At 46.7% G+C, this 22,813-nt stretch overlaps 1 protein-coding gene across 1 annotated transcript in view; it reads right to left on the bottom strand.

Annotated features, from left to right (window-relative positions):
- CNBD1 (cyclic nucleotide binding domain containing 1) overlaps nt 1–22,813 on the bottom strand; it is a 234,484-nt gene that overhangs the window by 126,770 nt on the left and 84,901 nt on the right. Inside the window, exon 3 of the mRNA XM_090037354.1 lies at nt 7,771–7,905. Coding sequence (XP_089893480.1) covers nt 7,771–7,905 — 135 coding nt within the window. The remainder of the gene's footprint in view (nt 1–7,770; nt 7,906–22,813) is intronic.

Raw genomic sequence — 22,813 nt, 5'->3', positions numbered from 1 at the left:
ATAGGCTACAATCAGACCTACACAGGTTACAAGGGTGGGCAGATGAGAATAGGATGGGATTCAACACTGACAAATGCAAAGTGATGCACCTGGGGAGGAACAACCGGCACCATACCTACAGGCTGGGGAACTCCCTTCTTGTTAGTACAGAGGCAGAAAAGGATCTTGGAGTCATCATCAACTCCAAGATGAACATGGGCTGGCAGTGTGGGGATGCAGTCAGGAAGGCCAACCACACCTTGTCATGCATCCACAGATGCATCTCGAGCAGGTCCAAGGAGGTGATCCTCCCCCTCTATGCAGCATTGGTCAGGCTGCAGTTGGAGTACTGCGTCCAGTTCTGGGATGTGGACAACATGGAGAGGGTCCAGAGGAGGGCCTCTTGCATGATCAGGGGGCAGCAGTGCAGGCCCAACGAGGAGAGGCTACGGGACCTGAACCTGTTCAGCCTCCAAAAGAGAAGGCTGAGGGGGGATCTAGTGGCCTGTTACAAACTACTCAGGGGGGATCAGCAGGCACTGGGGAAGTCCCTGTTCCCCCGAGCACTGCCAAAAAGGACCAGGAATAACGGTCACAAGCTGGCAGAGGGTAGATTTAGGGTAGATATCAGGAGGCACTATTTCACGGTCAGGGCGGCTAGGATCTGGAACCAACTTCCAAGAGAAGTGGTGGTGGCTCCTACCCTGGGGGTCTTTAAGAGGAAATTAGATGACCACCTTGCTGGGGTCGTTTGACCCCAGTAATCTTTCCTACCATGGCAGGGGGTTGGACTAGATGATCTACTCAGGTCCCTTCTGACCCTAGAAACTATGAAACACTCATGGTGCTCTGGCCAGATCCCTGAGGGCTGGAAAAGGGCCAACAGGGTGGCCATGTTTAAGAAGGGGAGAAGGGATGAGCCGGGTAACTTTAGGCCAGTCAGTCTTACCTCCATCCTTGGGAACATACTGGAAAAAAAATCAAAGAGCGCATTTGTGAAGGCCCAGCAGGGGAAATGATGCTCAAAGGAAACAACATGGGTTTGTCACAGGTAGATCCTGCCTGACAAACCTTACAGCCTTTTATGACCAAGTCACACACTGCCTTGACATAAGAGCCCAGGCTGATGTTATCTACCTGGATTTTAGGAAGACCTTCAACACAGTTTCACATCCTATTCTCATAGGGAAGTTAGCAGGCTGTGGAGTGGACACCTAAAGGGTCAGGTGGGTGGCCAATTGGCTTAGGGACCGCACCCAGAGAGTGGTGGTGGATGGGTCATTCTCAACCTGGAAGAAGGTGTGCAGTGGGGTCCCGCAGGGTTTGGTCCTTGGACCAGTGTTATTTAATATCTTCACCAGTGATTTGGATGAGGGTGCAGAGAGCTCCCTCTTCAAGTTAACAGATGATACCAAGTTATGGGGAAAAGTTAACACACCGGAGGGTAGGGAGAGAGGTACTCCACCTGTGATGGAGGAAAACCAGCACACCTATAGGTTGGGGGATGCCCTCCTCAGCAGCTTAGAGGCTGTGAGAGATCTTGGAGTTATAGCTGACTCCAAGATGAACATGAGCCAGCAGTGTAACGAGGCCAGCAACAAAGGCAATCGCACTTGTTGTGTATGAGCAGATGCATGATCAGCATATCAAGGGAGGTGATGCTCCCCCTCTATGCAACATTGGCCAGGCCACAGTTGGAGTACTGTGTCCAGTTTTAGGCGCTGCACTTCAAGAGGGGCACAGAGAATCTGGAGAGGGTTCAGAGGAGGGCCACTCATGAGATTAGTGACTTCTGTGAAAGACCCTAAAAAGGGAGGTTGAGAGATCTGAATCTCTTCAGCCTTCACAAGAGATGTCTATGGGGCGACCTAGTAGCTGCCTATTAAGTTTATCAAGGGAAGACAACAGGGAATTGATGATGCACTATTACCAGAGCACCCCAGGGAATAACTAGGAATAATGGGTGCAAACTAGTGGACAGTAGATTTAGGTTAGACATTAGGAAGAAATGTTTTACAGTAAGGGTGGTCAGAATCTGGAATGGGCTTCCAAGAGAGGTGGTGCTATCCCCTAACTTGAAGGTCTTCAAGAGGAGGCTTGATAGTCACCTGGCTAGGGTCGTCTGACTTCGGTCCTCTTTCCTGATGGGGGCAGGGAGTTAGACATGATGATCCATTGTGGTCCCTTCCAAACTTACAATCTATGAATCCATGTAGCTAATGTTACCATAGAGTAAAATAATAGTAAAATATAACTATGTTAGTCTTGTCCTGTAAGCAACTTGAAAACTCCATTTTGTATCTTTCTGCTTGACAAAAGTGAATGAACGTTGCATAGCCTTTATGTATAGATGTGTGTAAAAATGTGAATGGTGACAGAATGGCATAGAGGCAGGAAAAGAAGATTTAACTGTTTATGTAAGCAAACAAGGTATCAGATGTGTAAATTATCAGCCAGTAACTAACAAATGGCTGAAGAATCCCTTTGAAGCTCGAGGGCACAAAGGAGATAACAGAAGAGGAAATGTTGCCATGTAGGAAGCAAAAACACTCCAAAGCTAAGATAAGCTGAAGACAAAAGAAGAACAACCGCAAAAACAGAAGCTGGGTATGGAAAAACCCCGAAGTAGTGAAACAAAGGATGCCAATCCCTATAAAAGAACACTTTGAAAATGCCAAGTTGGGTGAGTCTCTTTCTCTACTGCTGTTTCATCAGAGCACAGATGCATCTGTTCACCCAGCTCCAGCTGTTATATTCAAATCTGCTATCTTCAAATCATCATCATCTACTCAATAAGCCCAGGTTGGCCACCCTTGGCTGATATTGAGCAACTATTGCTGGTAACTAAATCTGGTAGATGTGTGAATGAAATGGTTGTTTTATGTATGTGTATGCCTGTGTGCAATGATGTGTATGATGGCTTGTGTGCGTTTGTATGAATGGTATGTCTGAACCTCTCTGACTCATGTAATCAATAAAAGAGGCACTTTGCCTTATCCCCTTTTATAAGTCTCACTCATGATTTGAGCAATTGGCAATTTGTGTAACGCTCTCGAGTGTGGCCTCTCTGGGACCTTTGGCCACACAGGCCTTGGCCTCACCTCCAAAGCCAATCAGAACCCTAGGCCCTCGGCTCTTAGCATCCCCCTCAGTGAGCCCCTTGCCCTTTTGATCCTTCTGGTCCTGGCCCCAGCATTGACCAGTTGAGGGTGCCTCAAGTCAGGCTTCTGAGCATCTAGCCCACACTCTGTAACACAGGCCCACCTTCTCAAGCCCTACTATGTGGGAGCTGGGGTTATTAAGGCATACCAACCCACCTTTCATCAGGGTGGTATCTGGCCTGGCATTTCCTAGGGGGGGTCCCATACCACTAAAAGCCCCACTAGGCCACCCATCCCTGGCAGGGTGTAGTTTTAGGTAATTCCCAGGACCAAGAGCCTCCAAACCATCCTCATAAGCTCTTATCCTTACCTCATAGCTATTCCTAAGCCTCAATTCCACCAGCTGATGTCTCTCTCACAGTTGCCAGCAGCAAACTGCTGCTTCACCCTATATATATATCCAGGGTCTCAAAATGGCCACCATACTTAAGCACCTGGCTGCTGCCTGCTCCAGCCCTTAAAATGGAAGGCACCAACAGTGTCCTGCCACAACATGGTTTTCAGGAACTGATTATGTCGTAAATCCGAGGACTGTCTGTACACAGCTGGTGCTTGCTTGTGGAGATCCCCATTTGAGCAAGCTGAAGTCTAAAGATAGAGCTAAGAAAAACAACCTGATCTTTCATCCTACTCTAGTGTCTGCCATCCTTATGGAAAAACTACAACTGAGGCTATTATCTCAGAATTCACCTGGCTTGGGAAGATCCTTACACAATGTATACTGTCATCGCAGTGCCACATGCATCATAGTAACTAGAAGACCTGATATATTAGGGCAAGTCAAATGGAAAGAGTAGCCAGCGTTCACCTATATTTGATTGATCCTTGATTGTCAATAGAGGCCAGCAATACTGCTTCAACTATAACTTAGGGCTGTGTTCAAGGCACTTTAAGTTTTTCTGTGGTTCAAATAAAACTCAGAATCTGGGAGGTGGAAGTGAAAAGATGGAGTATAAGAGTGTCATAAAGCTGCCTTTATCCCGCCCTTACCTTTTTTCATTGAGGATTAGGGTCACGCTATTTAGAGTTTAACACTGTTATTTCTACAACTTCTCTCTATCAGAAAAAAACAATTTATTCTAATTCACACTATCCAACAAGTGTAAACTGGGGATGTTGCAATAAAAGGCAAAATACACAAAGCATTTCTATCAGATGAGACTCTACACACTAATCAAACAGGCATGTAGCCACTGCTTCTTAACAGGTGAAGTGTTATGAAAACTTTTTGGAATGCAAGTTTCATGTGGGGTAATATGAGATAAGGTAATATCCAACAGATTTCAAACACAGTCCTTCCAAAATGTTCTACAGTATCCATCTCCACTGCATTGAACACTAAAGACCACAGACCCTCTAAATGCCATCTTATCTTCAATGTAAAGGTGAGCCAGAGATCATTTCATATAACTTCCAGTCAAAGAACTGTCCAAAGGTCTTTCCCACAGATGCCAGTCACATGATCCTATGGCACTAAACAGATGTAATGACCACAGGAGGTGAGTCCAGGTATAAATCTCCCAGACCATTTTGCTTTTGATGAACAATGTCTTAGCAATGGTCAATTAGGTATCCATTGGACCAATCAGGTTGATAATAAATGGTCCCATTTCCTTGGGAAACAAGGGCAGGATTTTCAACAGGATAAGTCCTAGTGAGAGGACATATCCCATCTACCTCTTAAGGAGATCTTTCTACACAATCTCACTGGTGAGAATCATGAAGAGCATTGTCAAAATGGTGCTCAATTATTTGCTGGTTGCACAGTCTTTTCAGTTATCCTATCTATGTAGAGTGGGGTGTACATAGGATCCTTGAACTGAAAGTTTTCCACATGAACCATTTCTGGCAGTAAGGTTACTGTCTATTCTTCACTCATCTAGAACCCATGGTGAACAAAATGAGTTTTCAATCCATTACAGCATTATTACTTTCTGTGTTATGTGATATCTCCATCTTCAAAAAAATGTGAGTAGTACCCACTAATAAAAGGTATTTTTGTTCATTTTAATGGAAATGCTTCAAAGTCTATCTTTATCCTTTTGAGATTCTGTGGATGTTTCTAATCCTCCTTTCCTTTATTTTGAGATTCTTTAATTGGAAACTATTATTGTCAATTTATGAGAGGCAAGGATTGTGATCTTTTATTCCAGAGGTTTTCAACCTTTTTTAAGCAGGGTACGCCTTCTGGCGGGTACCCTTTCCAGATGCAGAGCAGGGGGTGGCGGGTGTGCTGACAGACACTGGGAAGGCTGCTGACAGACAGACAGATGTGAAGCTGGCATGTGATTGCCAACACCTTCTATACACTCCGTGTCACCGCCGGGCGCTGCTTTCCCATGCCCAAGTATCCCCACTTCTCCACACCACCGGCTTTGCATCCAGCCAGCCATCAGCACCCTATCCCCCCTTGGCACACAGTGGCACCACAGGGAGCACACACATGGCAGCCACCCCTATCTACACACTCAGCACTGCTGCCACGTGCTGGGGGGGAGAGGAGAGGGTGCTCATGGCTGGCTGCACACGAAGTCGGTGGCATAGAGAAGCGGGGATACTTGAATGCAGGAAAGTGGTGCCTGGTGGTGGCACAGAGTGATGGATGGTGGCAGCAGCCCTGCCCTGCGCAACTTTCCTGAGCCCAAGTATCCCTGCTTCTCTGCGCTACCAGCTATGCATGCTGGCAGTGGCATGGAGTGATGGACGGTGATGGCAGTCTCACCCCCTGTGCTGCCACTTCCCAAGTACCTGCACTTCTCCGTGCCACTACTGAGTAATCCCTGGGGCCTTCCCAAGTACCCCCAGGGGTATGTGTACCCCTGGTTGACAACCTGTTTTATTAGATCATCTGTATAATTGGAAGATTTGTTCAGCAAGCTATCAGGCATCAGGTGCCCTATCTCAGGTCTAAGGAAGAGGCAGATACAGGTTAAGCTTAATATCTGAGGAACCCCCTCCCCCCCCCGCAAATGCAAATGGTCCACTCAGAGGGCTGTGAACTAGATGTGAAGAGGTATTATAAGAAGTAATTCTAAGACAAAAATTATCTTCAATAGCAATAATCATGGTCAAAACAGACATAATTACATTTCACAGTCCTTAAACTTCTCAGATGACCTGCTGGATTAAACTTAAAAATGTTGACTTCATGCTTCATGACTTCTACTATATTAATATTTGCTATGAAGCTGCTATATTTTCAGCAGTGTTAGAGGCAGTTACTGAAGCTGCTAGGAAGCTCAGTTACACTTTTTCCTCCCAGAAGGGGAGGAATTTTTTTTCCTATGGCCTTTTCTCCTAAGTCTGCAGAGTAGAGAATGATACCTCTTGCATCCACAGCGGAGCTGCCAACTGTCAGTAAATTTTCTTACTGTCAGTAAAAAGAAAAATTTTAATCAAGCTAGAAAAGGATGTCTGTAAAGTCTCTAAAAAATATGATAGCCATCAGTAAAAACAATAAGCAACTGCAGCTTGACTGAAGATCTGACAAACAGAGCACAGCAGCATCACCTGGTGTCCAAACAAGAGTGTGGCACCCTGCAGGGAGTGTTCTTTCTTCCATGTGCTGCTGCTGCTGTTGCTGCATCCCAGGCTGCCTGTAATGCTGCTGGGTTGCAGGTAAGCATCTTTGGGGGTCCATGTCAAGAGGGGAGAGGGGAATGGGGCTGGTGCAGGGAACAGCATAATGCAGGTTGTAGTCGGGGGGCATCAGGGTATGGGGGTGAGTAGAGGACCCCTGGAGGGACAGAGGGCAGCACAGAGTAAAACCATCACTGCAGTCAAGCAGTGTTGCCAACCCAAGAAAATTATTTTTAGTGCAAACTTTTTACTGACAACCAAACATTTAAACTTATTTTTTACTATGGTTAACCCCTAAATTTGAACCCAGACCTTCTAACTGAGGCCTCGCAGCAGGGCAGGGCTTGGAAGAAGACTTATATTTACAATAGTTAAAATTTATATCAGTAAAAATGTGTCAGTAAAAATAAGTTTGGCTGTCAGTAAAAAGCTTGCAGATTATCAATATACTAAAATTCTTGAGTTGGCAAGAAACGAAAAATTATAAGCAGGTCCCTTCTAACATTGCATGTCATAGATTTCATAGACTTCACAGACATTAGGGCTGGAAGGGACCTCGGAAGATCATCGAGTCCAGCCCCCCAACCAAAGGGCAGGAAGTCAGCTGGGATCACAGGATCCCAGCAAGATAAGCATACAATTTGCTCTTGAAGGTGTTCAATGTAGGTGCTTGAACCATCTCCGATGGCAGGCTGTTCCAGACCTTGGGGGCTCAGACAGTAAAGAAATTCTTCCTTATGTCCAGCCTGAAATGGTCTTGTAGTAGTTTATGACCGTTCAACCTTGTCATCCCTTGGGGCGCTCTGGTGAACAAATGTGAGGCAGTGTGTGTGTATCTGCTCCCAAATACTGTTCAGCTTATATAACATATAGTTGAGCTTTATACTGAAAACACTCAATCAGTGGAAATGCAGAAACACTCCAAATATATTTATGTTAAGGTATTCAAAATTAATCAAACTGCTAAACAAAAACAGGTCATAGTACAACACAGAAAAATAGGCTATTAACCTATTGCCTATGAAGATTTCTCAGTTATATTTTAATTTACCTCTTTTACTCTCAGGTAATCGGTGGAAGAAATTTTAAGAATTTCACAGTCTTCTTCTGTAATGACAGACATCAGCATGTGCTGAATTTTTGGTGGGAGTAATTCCAAAGTCCCAAAACAGCTTCCGCTAACAAGCTACAATACAGAAATACATAAAAATATATCATAATGTATCAAACTTGATTGTCCCTCTTTATCAGGAAAGCAGGGTGGCAACAAAATTTTAAAATTAAGTTTTATATATCAGTTTCTTTTGAATACTATATATTTTACTTTTGGAAAGCCCAGCCAAATTATACTCAGTGGCAATGGCTGATATTTTATGCACTAATCATGCAATCATGTGGTAATTAGGGATGGTGATAATACATCAGAATACTATGGTAATGAAGTTCAATTTGATGCAACGTTTTTGTAAACAACCATTATGCAGGATCCTCCTTGTAAAAAATGAGCATTATTCCCAGAACCAATAGTTTTGTCTTATGAATGTGTCTTTGCTTTAAAGAAATCAGCTTTTGGGAGAATGCCCATGACAGGTGGGTTCATCAGAGAGATTTGTGATAACGGGCCAGATCCTCAAGTGACATAATCTGCATAGCTTTGCCACTTCATACCAGCTGAGAATACTTCTTGCTGCACGTGTGATGTAGCTGAACTGAGATAACATGTGCCATCACATTTTAAGCAATAAAATACTAATTGCAGTGTATATCTAATGAAGTTATTTGGTGTACTCATATGTACTTTGTAATTAACAGACGAGCAAATATTTAAAACAACATAGAAGGAAAGTCATGACAATAGGTCAATTCAAATTATTACCTGGATAATACTTGCCATTAACACAACTCTGTATTCTCAGGGTGAGAATACCTAAATGATGTTTTAGGCAGACAAGGTCCTGTAGGTAAATGTGATATATTTTATTAGACCAACTAAATAGTTGAAAAGATTGTTCTTTGCAAGCTTCTGGGTACAAACACCATGTGCCTGAAGAAGGGTGTTTGTACCCAAAAGCTTGCAAAGAACAATTTTTCAACTAATTAGTTGATCTAATAAAAGATATCACATTTACCTACAGGACTTTCTCTGCCTATGTCCTTAGACCAACACCACTATAACTAACAACCCTAAATGGTGTTTTGAAATGACTGAAAAGGGAAATATACAACTTGAATACATAACCAGCACCTGACTCCATGCCATCAACTCTGCATTTTACTGAAATGGAGCGTGCTCAGAACTTCAGAGAAGCTCAACACCAGCAAGCAGAGGGGCGCATCCAGATAAGCCCACACATGCTTCTTGCAATGACTCAAACCCCTTTGAGACACTGCAAGAGTTGTGTGCAGGAATGAGAAAATGTTCCCTGTGCTGCAACTTTGTAGCATGGGGGGGAAATTGGATCCCTGGATATCCAGGGATCAAAAAAACCTGCACAGAAAAAAAGCAAGACTGTGCCCTGAGGCAACTGGAGGCAGGGTCTTCCATAGAGATGCTCTCACTTCCAGTGCATCTCTATGGTGAGCCCTCACCCTGGTGATGAAGAACGCTGTGGGGGCTCTCTGAACAGTGTGCCAGCAGCAGGGAGCTGGACCCAAGCTCCACTTCTGGTAAGGGGTCAGGAGGCTAGAGGAGGGGGGAGGGGACCATAGGGGGGTCTCCCACCAGCCCTGCCTGCTCCCCCAGCCCCCCCAGCTCCCTGAGCCCTCACAATCCCTTTCCCACCTGGCCCCATCCCCCCCCAGCTCCTGAGCACCCCCGATCCCTGCCCCCCTGATCCCAGCATTGGGAAAAAACAAAACAAACCACACCTCGGCATTTACTGGCAGTTTGAGCTACCTCAAGGTCACTGGGACCCTGTCTGCACAGTGCAGGGCAGGATCACGGCCCCAGTGGTCCCAGCCCAGGCCCTGCTGCTCCCTGCTGCCCTGTACTGCCTGGAAGGGCTCTGACAGGAGGCCTCAGAGCCCCCACAGCCCCTGCTTGGTAAGTAGAGCCTTTATTTTTTTTAAGTGCCAGAGGCTGCAGTTGGGGGGAAAGCCATGGGGGGCTTGGGGTGCAGGTGGGGGCTGGGTGGCCAGCCAAGGGGGGGAGTGGGGGTGTGAGGCTGGGTTGGGCAGCCATTGGGGGGACTGCAGAAGCTGGCCAGGGATGGGGCCAGGCAGGGCAGCAATCCAGGGGGCTAGAGGAGCAGGTGAGGATGGGGCAGGGCATGTGGGCCCTGCAAGGGAGGTAGCCCCTGTTGGGAGGCTGTAACCCCTGTGTGGGGCCATAGCTCCTGTGGGGGGCTGCAGCCCCTGTGGGTTGGGGGCATAGCTCCTGTGGCGGGGCCCTGGCCCCTGTTGGGGGGTTGTAGCCCCTGTGGGGGGCTGTAACCCCTGTGGGGGGCAGGCTGTAGTTCTTGTGGGGGGTAGCAAAATATATATTCACATATTCATGAATTCATGAAACATGCATTTAGAGTTCACTTTTTTATTATTATGATAGAGACACTGGTAGTCTTCCAAATTGCTTTAACACTATAGATATATGTGACAGGTCTAGCGCTCTGAAGCCTTTCTGTTAGTGGCTCCGCCTTCCTGTCTTGGGCTAACCGCCTGCTTACTTTCCTGCCATGCCTTGATCTTAATTGATTGAGTGATGTAATTAGCGGGAGGCTGCCCACTTTATATGACCAGTGTCAGGGGGCACTACCTGTGGCTCCTTTTCCTCCCCTACACCGTAGCCCAAGCCTTGCAGATGGTACTTGACATGGTTTGCCCTATGCCTTGGCCCTCTTCTTTATTTCTGGGGCCCCTCTCTGCCCCCTCCTGCTCCGGGGCTCCTCTCTGCCTCCTAGCTCAGGGCTCCTCACTGCCCCTCTCACTCTGGGGATGCTCCCTGCTGCCCCCTCTCGCTCCAGGGCTACAGGGCTGGGGCCAATGCACCCCCAAACAATGCTGCACCCTCTCCGGCACCAGGAAACCCCATGTTATCATGGTGTCCCTATGAGGCCTCCCCCACCCCTAATAGCCTCACCCAGTCCTCTGGTTTAACAATAAACACAAAACATAAAGCCCCTGGGCTATAACATAAAGTTAAACCATCCGGTACAACAGTTAATCCCTACCAGGAAAAAATCAACAACCTGCAGATACCCATGCAGCCAAACCTTGGCCTTCTCTCCGCACTGGCTGAGCTCCTCACTCCTTGGCTACCAGAGAAGGAACTGCTCTCCTGCCTTATGTTTGGGCTTCAGAAGGGATCAAACCCTGCCCCTTCCTGTCAGCTGGCCCCCTTGGTTTCCCTGGCGACCAGCACCTGTGCTGCCCTGGTGACTGGCAGTTGAACCTCCCCCTTCTCACCACTAGGGGTCTCTCCTGCCCTTTCTGCTTTTAGGCGCAGGGCACCCGTGTGTACTATGACAATATATCAATAAAACATTGCCCAACTGATCGCTGTCTCCCTGTCACACTATCTCTCTCTTTATAGTGGTCTTTTATTTTACTTGAGGAGGAACATGGATTTGGGGATATTTTACAGAGTGACTTTGGGATTTTTTTATCAGGGATTTTCCAGAACACCAAAATTCCTGCTAGGGGGCCAGTGGCAGGACCCTGCCTGCTCCCAGGCTGGCACTTTGGACCTATCTGGCTGTGGCAGACCTCCTGCCCAATTGGGACCAGGAGGACATGCTTTGACAGTTCAAAGCAGATCACCACACCCAGAACATCTTCTGGGTGATAGTTGCCCAGATGGCCGGGCAGGGGGCACACATGGCAGTAGTGCTGCACAGAGGCCAACTCTGTAGCCACAGCCCACAGGCAGGCAGATGCCTCACCCAGGTCTGGCAGGTGCGCAGCAGGTTACAGCCAGGCAGCAGCCCCACTGCCAGCCTGCTGCAGTGGGTAAAGGGTGCAGGGAACAATCAGGGCTGCTTCAGCAGTCCAGCTGGCACAAGCGGTAGTGTCCCCAGGTACCAATTGGCTGGGCCCCAGAAGCTCCTGAGAGTGAGTAGCCCTGAGCTACTTGCCAGGGCAGCTTTTTTTTTACTGATGGGGCCAGGACAGGGCAGCTTTTTATACTGCTGGGGATTGTACAGGTGCTGGTCCTGGGCTCTAGCTTCCCCTGGCTGCAGATCCAGGAGGAGCCAGGCAGGGTTATTTTGCCCCAAGTGGCACAATTTGCTCTACAACAAAGTGCATGTCTGAGCACGTGCACTGAGGCAAAAACCCCGGCTCAAATTTGCACTCCTTTCATTTGAGCTGCCGCAAGTGCACATGCCTGCCTGTGTGGACACGCCCAAGGAGTTTTCACCTACCTTTGTTAGTTAAGTCAGAAAATGTATTTTTCCTTGTCAAGGCAACCTGTCCTTGATAATTCTTTCTAAACCCTTGGAAAGCTTCACTTTTGGAAACAACAGTTATAACATGGTAACATACCAAGAATAACGTTGCTTTACATAGTCCCACAACAGTCTTTAAATGGCACTTTTTGAAGTGTTAATTAAAGGGGATAGTAGGTCAAATATCCAAGATTCCAATTGCTCTAAGAGCTATACTATTCACAAAAAGATTGTTGTTGTCTTTATAGTCAACAATAATGCTTCTGTAGTAACTGATACTCCAGGGAAGTGATCAGTACCTCCTTGTCCAGTGGTGTTTAAGTTGCACACTCCCGGTATAAATCCTTTAACATCAAGACATGGCAGGACCCCCCCACGGGGCTATGCCCCCGCCCCTCAGCTCTTTTCAGTATTTTCAAATTAGTGTGAACATTACATAGAAAGTGGGGAACTAGCAGATGGTCATGGTTCACATTCTCTTTGCCAAATTCCTGATGTAAAAGCAAGACTCACATTGATTTCTAATAGTTTTAAACCAGGCACTAATGAACTAGAATAGGACTACTACTGGCAGTGAGGAGTGCAAGGGCACAAATGTTAGCCTTGTGTGAGTGTGAGAAGAGAAAATTAACTCAGAATTCTACCTCTATCCACTTACAGCAACCAATTTTTTCTAAGAATGATGAACTGGTGAAACAGACAGGAAAAGATCTAAACTAGGGGTTGGCAATTATTTTGGGAAGAGGGCTGCTTACCGATTTTTGGCAAGCTGTCAAGGGCCACATGGGTAGCCCTGCCCCTTGACAGGTGCCCCACCCCCTGGTCACCATCTTGGGACCAGAAGTCCCATTCCTTAACCCCTAACCTTTGCCACCAGAAGTCCCACCCCTTGCTCCCGAAAATACTCCTTTCAGCAAGGGGTTTTGCCATCTCAGAACCAGAAAAATACCAAATTATATTCTAAAAATCAAACATCTACAACATTAATTAATTTGATTTAAAAAAATATTTTGTCCGATGTATATGCATTTGTCTAGTGTACATAGAGGGGACTGCACAATAACTAAAAATGAAGTCTTACTCTTATATACCACGGGGGGTGGGAGCATGGGGGGGATGGGTATAGATTTGTGGGGGGCTGTGGGTGTGTGGGTATGGGGGATGGGGAGGAGGGTGTAGGGGGGATTGATAGGTTTGGGGGTGTGGGGGTGGGGTGAGGGAGCATGTGGGGGTGTGTTTGGTTATATGGGATGTGGGTAGGTATGGAGTTTGTGGAGGCTGTGTGGGAGGGTGGTTGGGGTGTGTGGGGGTAGGGGGTCTGTGTGTATGGCACTGTGGGGGGTAGACATATATGGTGGGGTGTGCATGTATAGGTGGGGTGTGCTTGTGGGACTCGCCCTATGAACACACACACACACACACACACACACAGAGTGCCTTCCTCACTACACACACATACAAACACACACACACACTCCTTCCCTCATTGCTCGCTCTGTCTCTCTCTTCCCCTCCCTCATTGCACAGACACACACACACACACACACACCCTTCCACTCCTGGCCCCATGGAACCAATGCAGCCCTGGACTCCCGAAGTCCAGCGGGGCAGCCTGGGGCCATGTGGTGCTGGAGCAGGCATGCAGGGAAGCAGTGAAAGCCAGGGCAGGCAGAGGCTTCCAGTTGGGAGAGAGACAGGCATGGGAGGAAGCTAGGGGGGTGAGACTGAGCCGGCCTTGCTCCTGAGTCCTGCCAGCTTCTACTGCTCCTGGCTTCCGTCATCTTTGACAGGCAGCCAGGAGCAGATAAATATTAATTTGCTAAACTTTTTAGGTGCCCTGTGGGCCAGATAAAATAGCCTGGAGGGCTGGATCTAGCCTGTGGGCTGTATTTTGCCCACCCCGATCTAAATACTACCTAACCTTCCCAATTTGTGCATATCTTTTACTTCTCCCTAAATTGTTACTGCATATCTTTGTAAGACATCAAAATCCTGAGGAACTCCCTTAACTCTTCTCTTGGTTACAGGGGTTCATTTTGATTAAATCAAGAAGAAACAAGACCACATGACTTATGTAGCTAATCAGAATTAAACAAAAAAGCATTAAGTGCAGGACAATTATCATCATATAACAAATTCAAAGTATAAAATACTCCAAAAATAATTAAAATGTGAAATCACTATTAACAAGCACAAACAAAAATGTGGAAAAATTAACAGAAGAAAAAAATAGTTGGAAATAAGTAACTAAGTTCTAGCAGCCTTATTTTTTTCTACTGATAGTTCCCCAAAACTGAAATATTTAATAAAGTATATCATTGCACTGAAAATTCCCAAGGAAAAAAATTCAATATTTAAAAAAAAAATTAAAAAATTTCATTTTGGAAATATGTAAAAAATTGTTTCAGAATTTTGAAAAATTATTTTGAATGATATTTTATTCTATAAGTTTTCATTTATTTTTATTTTTGTATTATTTTATATTATACAACACCATTCACTACAGTGACTGCTAGTTATTAAAATCTCTCTTAATTGAACCAGCTACACATTAGCCTCAAAGTCTCAAAACCAAATGTGAAAAGCTGTTTATTACAACCAAAATCTTAAGCCATGATTTATATGCACTAGCCTTTTTCCACTGGCTATTACAATCAATGAGTAAATTAAAATGAGGTACCAAAGCTGTACAATGTTTCTTAATGGTACTGAAAACATGCTTTTTACTCTTCTCTCCTTGTATTGCTGCAGCTTATTAGAATTAGCAGCCATTCAAACCAAAACTTCTCTGTCTGATATGATTCTAATAACTGGTACACAAAGTAGTGCATGAAGTAAAAGATCAACAAGGAAAATGCTTTAAATGTAAATAATAACATTAAGGATTTCAAAAGAGATTTTTAAAATTAAAACATTTAAAAATTTAGAAACTGTTCAAAACTCTTTTTAGAATTATTACTTTATATGAAATTTAAAAATATTTTCCTACTGAAATAGAAACAAAACGTTTCAAAATTTCCTGAAAATCTTGAAATGCAAAGTGTTGACAAAATCTGATTTTTATTTTATAGAACTTCCATTCCTCATTCTTCCAAAAAAAATACTTCAGTACTGAAAACACTGAGGGCCATCTACATGTGCAGGTAAAGGTGCAATGGGATCTAATACACAATCCACACCATCGTGCCTCCTGCCATGCCTCATGTGCATGGCAAGAGGCATGATTGTAGGATCATGCATTAGATTCCATGGTGTTTCATTGATGGTGCAGGGGGGACCCAATCATGGGATCCACCTGCACTAGCAAGAAGCAAGGTTGGGAGCTCCCTTAGCTAAGAGGAACCTGCTGCAATCTCCCAGCCATGGGGCCCTCTGTGGCTTTGAAATCTCAGGAACTGTGATCTCCCAGCCAGAGGGATTATGTGAAGCCCCATGCACCTGGGAGATCACAGCAATTATGGTATCCCAGCCCCAGGAGTATGTCTCCCAATGACGGGGGCTGTTGTCTCCCAATGGCAGGGGCCACCACACACCCTCACAAGTGGGAAACCATAGTAGCTGCAATCTCCCAGCTGCTGGGGTGCTTTATGTACCCCTGATTGCAGCCATGCCCTGCAGCTGCCAGGACCCAGAGTTCTGCAGCTATGGACACTGTGTCCCAGCAGCTGCAGGGTGCTGCCAGGATCTAGAGCCAGGGCGGGCAATTATTTTGGGTGGAGGGTCACTTACTCAGTTTTGGCAGGCTGCAGAGGGCTGCATGGGTAGCACTGTCCCTTGACAGGTGCCCCACCCCTTGACAAGTGCCCTGCCCCCTGGTCACCATCTTGGGACCAATGTTCCAATGTCTTGGGGCCCATGTCCTAGGGCCAGCACCAGTGGGGGCCAAAGCAGGGCACAGGCTGGCAGGGTTCTGTGGAGCCAGGCTGGGCTGCACCAGCAGGGAGAGGAGGGAGCTGGCCCAGCTTCACAGAGCCCCTGCCAGCTGGGACCCCGCACTCCTGCCACCCTGCTCTGGGCCCCACCGGCACTAGCCCTGGGGCAGTGGTGTGGGCCCTGTGTTCCCACTGGCTCCCTGCCCACTCACACCCAGTGCTCCCTTGCCCCACAGTACAGGCAGGGGCAGCACACAGTCCTGACCCCCTGCTTGCCAGCAGGGAAGACGCTGGTGCTGAGCGTGGGGAAAAGTGGCCCCTCGCCCACCCCATGTCTGGTGCTCCCTGCTGCAGCTGCTTGCAGCCTGCACAGGGCTGTCTGGAGAAGACACAGGCAGCCCCATGTGGGCTGCAAGTGGCTGCAGCATGGGACACAGGCCACACAGTGAGCAAGGGGCTGCTCTTCCCTGCGCTCAGCACCAGCTTGTAACGCAGCCCTGCTGCCAGCCTGGCAGGGGGGACGGGTTACAAGGTGGTGCTGAGCGCGGGGCAGTAGCCCCTTGCCTGCCCCATGCTCGACGCCCCACACTGCAGCTGCTCGCAGCCGGCCTGGGACTGCCTGTGCCTGCTCCAGACAGCCCCATGTGGGCTGCAAGCACCTGCAGCAGGGAGCACCGGCCATGAGGTAGGCAAGGGCCCGCTTTTCTCTACACAGGGAAGGAGCCCAGGGAAGAGCTGAGCACAGGGGGAAAAGTGAGCCCTCCTCCACCCCATGGCCAGTGCTCCCTGCTGCAGCTGTTTGCAGCCCACAGGGCTGTCTGGAGCAGGCACAGGCAGCCCCATGCAGGCTGCAAGCAGCTTCAGCAAGGGGCACTGGCCATGGGGCGGGGAAGGGGCTCCTTCCTCCCCCATGCTCCTTCCCTGCCTGGGGTCCCCCCGCCCTTCTTACCTGTGGTTCTGGTGCAGGGCAGCCACGTGCTCCCAGGCCAGAAGCCCTGGCAGGGGCTTCTGGCTGGGGTGATGGGGCCAGGTGGTCCCCACTGGGCTTCCCCTGAGTCCTACTGCCCTTGGTTCCTGTCATTTTTGACAGGAACCAAGGGGAGAGAAATATTAATTTTCTACATTTTTTAGGTCCCCACGGGCCGAACAGAATGGCCTCGTGGGCCAGATCTGGCCCATGGGCTGTATTTTGCCCACCCCTGACCTAGAATCTGCAGCTCCTGGTCACTGCTGAGGCTAAGAGTCCACTCAATTGCAGGACTCCTCCTAGGTGGGCATGGCATCCTCTGCGGCTGAGAGCCCAGTCAGCTAATGGGGCTCCCAGCCACAGGGGAGAACCTGCAACACATTCAAATTAAAGCTGGATAGTAACCAGCTATAAAGTTATATATTTTCAAAGTCTAACTTTATAGTGTTTGGATCTGTTTATGGTGTAATAAGTACTTTGTACCTGTAGCTGGTCTTGGTAAATACACAATTAACCAGTTAACTGCACAATACCTGTAAGGTGTAGAGGGGACTGAAGTTCAGACACTACAATATTGATATTTTTTAAATGGCTCTTCAAAGAACAATGTAAAAGCAAAGTATAGATTAATGTAATTATACACATAAGGATAGTAAGTATTTCTATACATGGACTTAACTGTTTCACTTGTGAATCACTATATTATACTTCACAAGTTTTAATGGTGCCCAAAGATCATGACTTAAAGCATATATTCTATTTTTTGTAATGCATTATTTCAATCTTGTAGGTTCTGTATTTTCCCAAAACTGACACTTAGTTTTTTTATAAAATAACCCTGAATTCCCTCCATTTTTTTTTTCAGATTCAGAAAACTATAGATCTGACCTGCCAGAACAGCAGGTCTGACATGACCTGCCAGAACAGCTGTTCTGGAAACTCATTCCTTTGAGAAACTGGCTTCTGATTTAAAACCTAAAATGTATTCAAGGCCAGTTTATACCCATCTGATCTTGTGCCAGAATTATCCTTTAATTTAAACAGTTCCTCTTCCTTCCCCAATGTTTTCACCTCTGATATACCTATAGAGAACACTCATAACAATTTTCAGCTTTCCTTTTGCTAGAGTAAATAAGCTAAGCTCTTTAGTCTCCTCTCATAAATTTATTCTCTTCTCATAAGGTACATGCCCAAAGAAAAGATATTCTAAAATCATTTGTACAAGAAGCCACCTAAATTAGTTAGGAATGAAATGCAAAAGAAAAGGATGAGACTAAGGCACCTAAACAGATGACTTGGTGTAATAGGGAGCCAGAGGCTCTCATTACTTTATAGGAAAAGTGCAGCAGCCTAAGCTAGCTGTGGGAAGCTAGATGCACTGTAATAAGCAGCCCAGGAGCAGGCCTCCAGGTACCACAGTAACAAGTGCAGGCAGCTGGGATAAGCTGCAGTAAAGGAAAGCAAGCAAGCCATCAGGGCTAAATGAAAACCCCTGCATGTGGTTGGACAGCCACCTGACAGGAAGTGGTAGGACTTTGGAGGCACATGAGGCATTTTTACACATGCTCTGGAATGCTGTGCCAGCACTTTAATTAGTCAGCCACACTAATTAAAAGCAGCCACATGTCACATGTATCAGCATACCTATGTATCCCCGCGCTAAAAAAATGGTGGCAGGGTACTTTGAACTAAAGCTCATGAAATGTGTTTTATTTCAAAACACCCCACCGACATTGTTTCAGTGTGGGGATGCAGGGAGATGCTGATACACATGATGTGAAAGACTGCTGGAGACCATCAGTTTCTGTGTTCTAGCAGACAATTGGGTCTGCTATAATGTGCTGGATTTCTAGCGCATTGGAGTAGGCCCTATGCACATCTGTAGGAGCCCATGAGTTCTGTGCCTGAGCCCAGGCAGACAGTCTGGCCCTACTCGTGGGGAGGGAGAGGCGCTCCAATACCTGTAGCTGATAGGCTGGCAGGTACATGAGCTGTTCCACAGAGCTGCCAGAAGGGAGCCAAGAGAAATTTAAGTCCTATAGTGAGGCAATGATCCTGAGCTGGGTAGGTTTTTAGTTGCAAAACACTCACTTGTATTTACACTGTGGATATGAAATCATAGTACTAGGTTGTGGCTACAGAGCAGTATGGAGGCCAAATGGGTGCCTGAGAGGCACCCCACATAGACCCCTGAAGGGGTCAGGGGTGGCACAAGAACATCCTGGCCTGTGTATAGTATGCAAGAAGCCTTATCTGAGCCAGGGACCCCAGGGGGCTGACAATCCTCAGAAGGGTGAGAGAAAGGCCAGGGACCCAGAGCCAGAGAAGGACAAGGTGGGGCTGCAGCCCAGAAGCCAACATCTGGGGCACTGGACCTAGGCTGAGGGGGCACAGTCAGAGAAAGAGGGCTGAAGCCAGGAAAGCTCCAGGAAAGGTTTGAGGGACAAGGGGGCCCTCCAAAGTGATCAAGTATCATCTGTGAGGCATGGGTGTGGCTACAGCGGAGGACAGAGGCTACAAATAGCCCCTAGGACAACTAGGCCCCGAGGCCAGGAGGGCCCCCACTTCATGCTTGAGGGGCAGGACTGGAGTCAGCTGGATATAGGAGGGATGTGCTGACTAAAGCAAGCTAAGGCTCACTTTGGGACCCTGTGGCAACCTTTCTTTAATGCTAATTGTGTCAACACCCCAGGGTGTTGAGGGAATTGGCAGAGGTTATTGCAGGGCACCTGGTGACTTTCTGAGCACTTGTGGTGCTCTGGCCAGGTGCCATACAACTGGAAGAGGGCCAATGTGGCCCCATCTTTAAAAAAGGAAAGAGGGAGGACCGGGGCAACTATAGGCCCATTAGTTTTACTTCAATCCTGAGGAAGCTCTTTGAGAAGATTATCAAGGAGCACATCTGTGATGGTCCAGCAGCAGAGATGATGCTCAAGGGCAACTAGCATGGGTTCATTAGGAGCAGGTCCTGTCAGACCAACCTGATTGCCTTCTACAATCAGGTCACAAAATCACTGGATGCAGGTGTCACAGTGGATGTAGTCTTTCTGGGCTTCAGGAAGACCTTTGACAGTCTCCCACCCCATTCTCATTAAAAAGCTAGGTGACTGTGGCATTAATGCCTACACAGTCAGATGGATTGCAAATTGGCTGAGGGGTCATACTCAGAGAGTGGTGGTGGACGGGTCATTTTCGACCTGGAGGGAAGTGGGCAGTGAGGTCCCCCAGGGCTCAGTCCTTGGGCCCGCACTGTTCAATTTCTTTATTAGCGACTTGGACGATGGAGTGAAGAGCATCCTGTTTAAATTCACAGACAACACCAAGATTTGGGGTGAGGTGGTCGGACCAGAAGGGAAGGACAGATTACAGCAGGACCTGGACAGGTTACAGGGGTGGGCAAATAAAAATAGGATGGGATCCAATACTGACAAGTGCAGGGTGCTGCTCTTGGGCAGTAGGAACCAGCAGCATGTTTATAGGCTGGTAAACTCCCTTCTTGAAACCATGGTGGCAGAAAGAGATCTTGGAGCCATTATTGACTCCAAGATGAACATGGGCCAACAATGTGAGAACACAGTCAGTAGGGCTAACTCTACCTTGTCCTGCATACATAGATGCACGAGCAGGTCCAAGGAGGTGATCCTCCCCCCCAGGCAACACTGGTCAGGCCACAGCTGGAGTACTGCATCCAGTTCTGGGCACCACACTTCAGGAGGGATCTGGACAGCATTGAAAGGGTCCAGAGGAGGGCCACTCTCATGATCTGGGGACATGAGGGCAGACCCTATGAGAAGAGGCTATAGGACCTGAACCTGTTCAGCCTTCACAAGAGAAAGCTGAGGGGGGACCTGGTGGCCATCTATAAACTTACTAGGGGGGACCAGTGGGGTTTGGGAGAGAATTTGTTCCCCCGAGCACCTCCTGGAGTAACAAGGAATAATGGCCATACATTGCTAGAGAGTAGGTTTAGACTAGACATTAGAAAGCACTACTTCACAGTCAGGGCAGCTAGGATCTGGAACCAACTTCCAAGGGTTAAGTTTTGGGGCAAGGCTTAGGGAACTGTTTTATTTATTTTATCTGTTTTTGTGACACCATGTTTCACTGCAAGTCTGCATAGAAGACAAATATATTAATACATACATACACATATGCATATGTAAAAATGGCATGCTTTCACTTCAGAGCCAGTGAGCTGCCACACAGGTGGACTCCACTCTCTGTAGGTGTTTTAGGTAGTGACAGTTCTATAGCAGTTTCTCCATGCCACTGTGCTGGGGGAGCTTGTGGAAAGAATACTGTTGGTAGGAAATGAAGGACAGTGTGTCCTTTATTTTAATGATGTCAACAATGAAAGCAGAGATGTGACTGACACACACACAGACATACCAAAGTTAATTTTAATCTTGCCAGCAGGGAAGCCAAGGGTGTACAAGCTACAGGATGGACTGTACAAGCTCACCCTAGCCACTTATTCAATGTGGCCAAACCAAGGTGAAGTCCATGGTACCACTGCTATTGGTACCAAACTAGCTACATTAAAAGTTAGCTGAAGCAAGCATACACACACTGCAGTCACACTTCCCTGCTGCAAAGCACTGATATCCTATGCAACCTTCTGGCAAAAAAAGTCATGCATAAAAGACGCTCAGCAAGTGAATTTATTCAGGATTTCTACATGCATCAGGATTCAGCAACAAGATCACTCTAGTCTTTATTCATCTGAGAAGCTAGAATTATGGCTTAATTAACAGGCAAGTTATCTTTATTTAAATATGGAAATTAACACAAACCAAATGGAGGAAAAATTAGCTCCTGTACGTAAAGAGCAGTGTTTACACCATGACAACAGTGAACAAACTATTTTTTTTAATGGACCACAGAATGCATAAAGCATTATGCTAAAAATACATCTAAGAAGGACAGCACTTCGGAGTAAGGAGCTGGAAGCACACTTTCACCTCAGCAGAGAATCAAGATTTCTGATATAAAAAATAAGGGTTAGTGAAACTGACCCCTTACCATTCCACTCCTCCACCAGATACAAAGGTAAAAGTTTTATAATACTCCAGATTTTAAAAACCAAACTGAAATTTTCAAAAATAAACACGATGTTGATTAAATGTTTGTCACATGATATTGCACTACAGTCTGTAGAATACCTTACACAAACATTTCAGCCAAACGCAATACAATGAAAGCTCATGATGAAATATGATCAAAACTATCTTTGAAAACCTGTGATGGTAGGGAGAGGTCCTGGATGACTGGAAAAGGTCAAACATAGTTCCCTTCTTTAAGGCAGGAAAGGAGGAGGATCTGGAGAACTACAGACCAAGCAGCCTCCAAAGTCCCTGGAAAAAAACTATGGAGCAGGTCCTCATGGAATCCATTTCTATGCACTTGGAGAGAAGCAGGTGATTAGGAAGAGTCAGTATGGATTCACTGAGGGGAAGTCATGCCTGACCAACATGACCACCTTCTATGATAAGCTGACTGGCTTTGTGCATGTTGGGAGAGCAGTGATCATGATATAACTTGATTCAATCAAGATTTTGATATGTTCTCCCCCAACAACATTCTCGAGAGCAAGTTAAGGAAGTATGGGTTGAATGAATGAACTGTAAGATGGATAGAAACTGGCTGGATCATCGGGTGCATAGGATAGTAATCAATAGCTTGATGGCTTGATGTCTGGTTGGCATCTGATATCAAGTAGAGTGCCTCAGGGTTCGGTCTTGGGGCTGGTTTTGTTCAACATCTTCACCAACAACCTGGAAAATGGGATGGAATACATCCTGAGCAAGTGTGTGGATGACATCAAGCTGTGGAGGAGTAGTATATATGCTGAAGGGTAGGCCTAAGATTCAGAGA

The sequence above is a fragment of the Crocodylus siamensis genome, chromosome 3 (genome assembly GCF_052110815.1).
Source record: "Crocodylus siamensis isolate JL-2025a chromosome 3, ASM5211081v1, whole genome shotgun sequence".
Classification (NCBI taxonomy): domain Eukaryota; kingdom Metazoa; phylum Chordata; order Crocodylia; family Crocodylidae; genus Crocodylus; species Crocodylus siamensis.
This window is presented reverse-complemented; position numbering and strand designations above follow the sequence as displayed.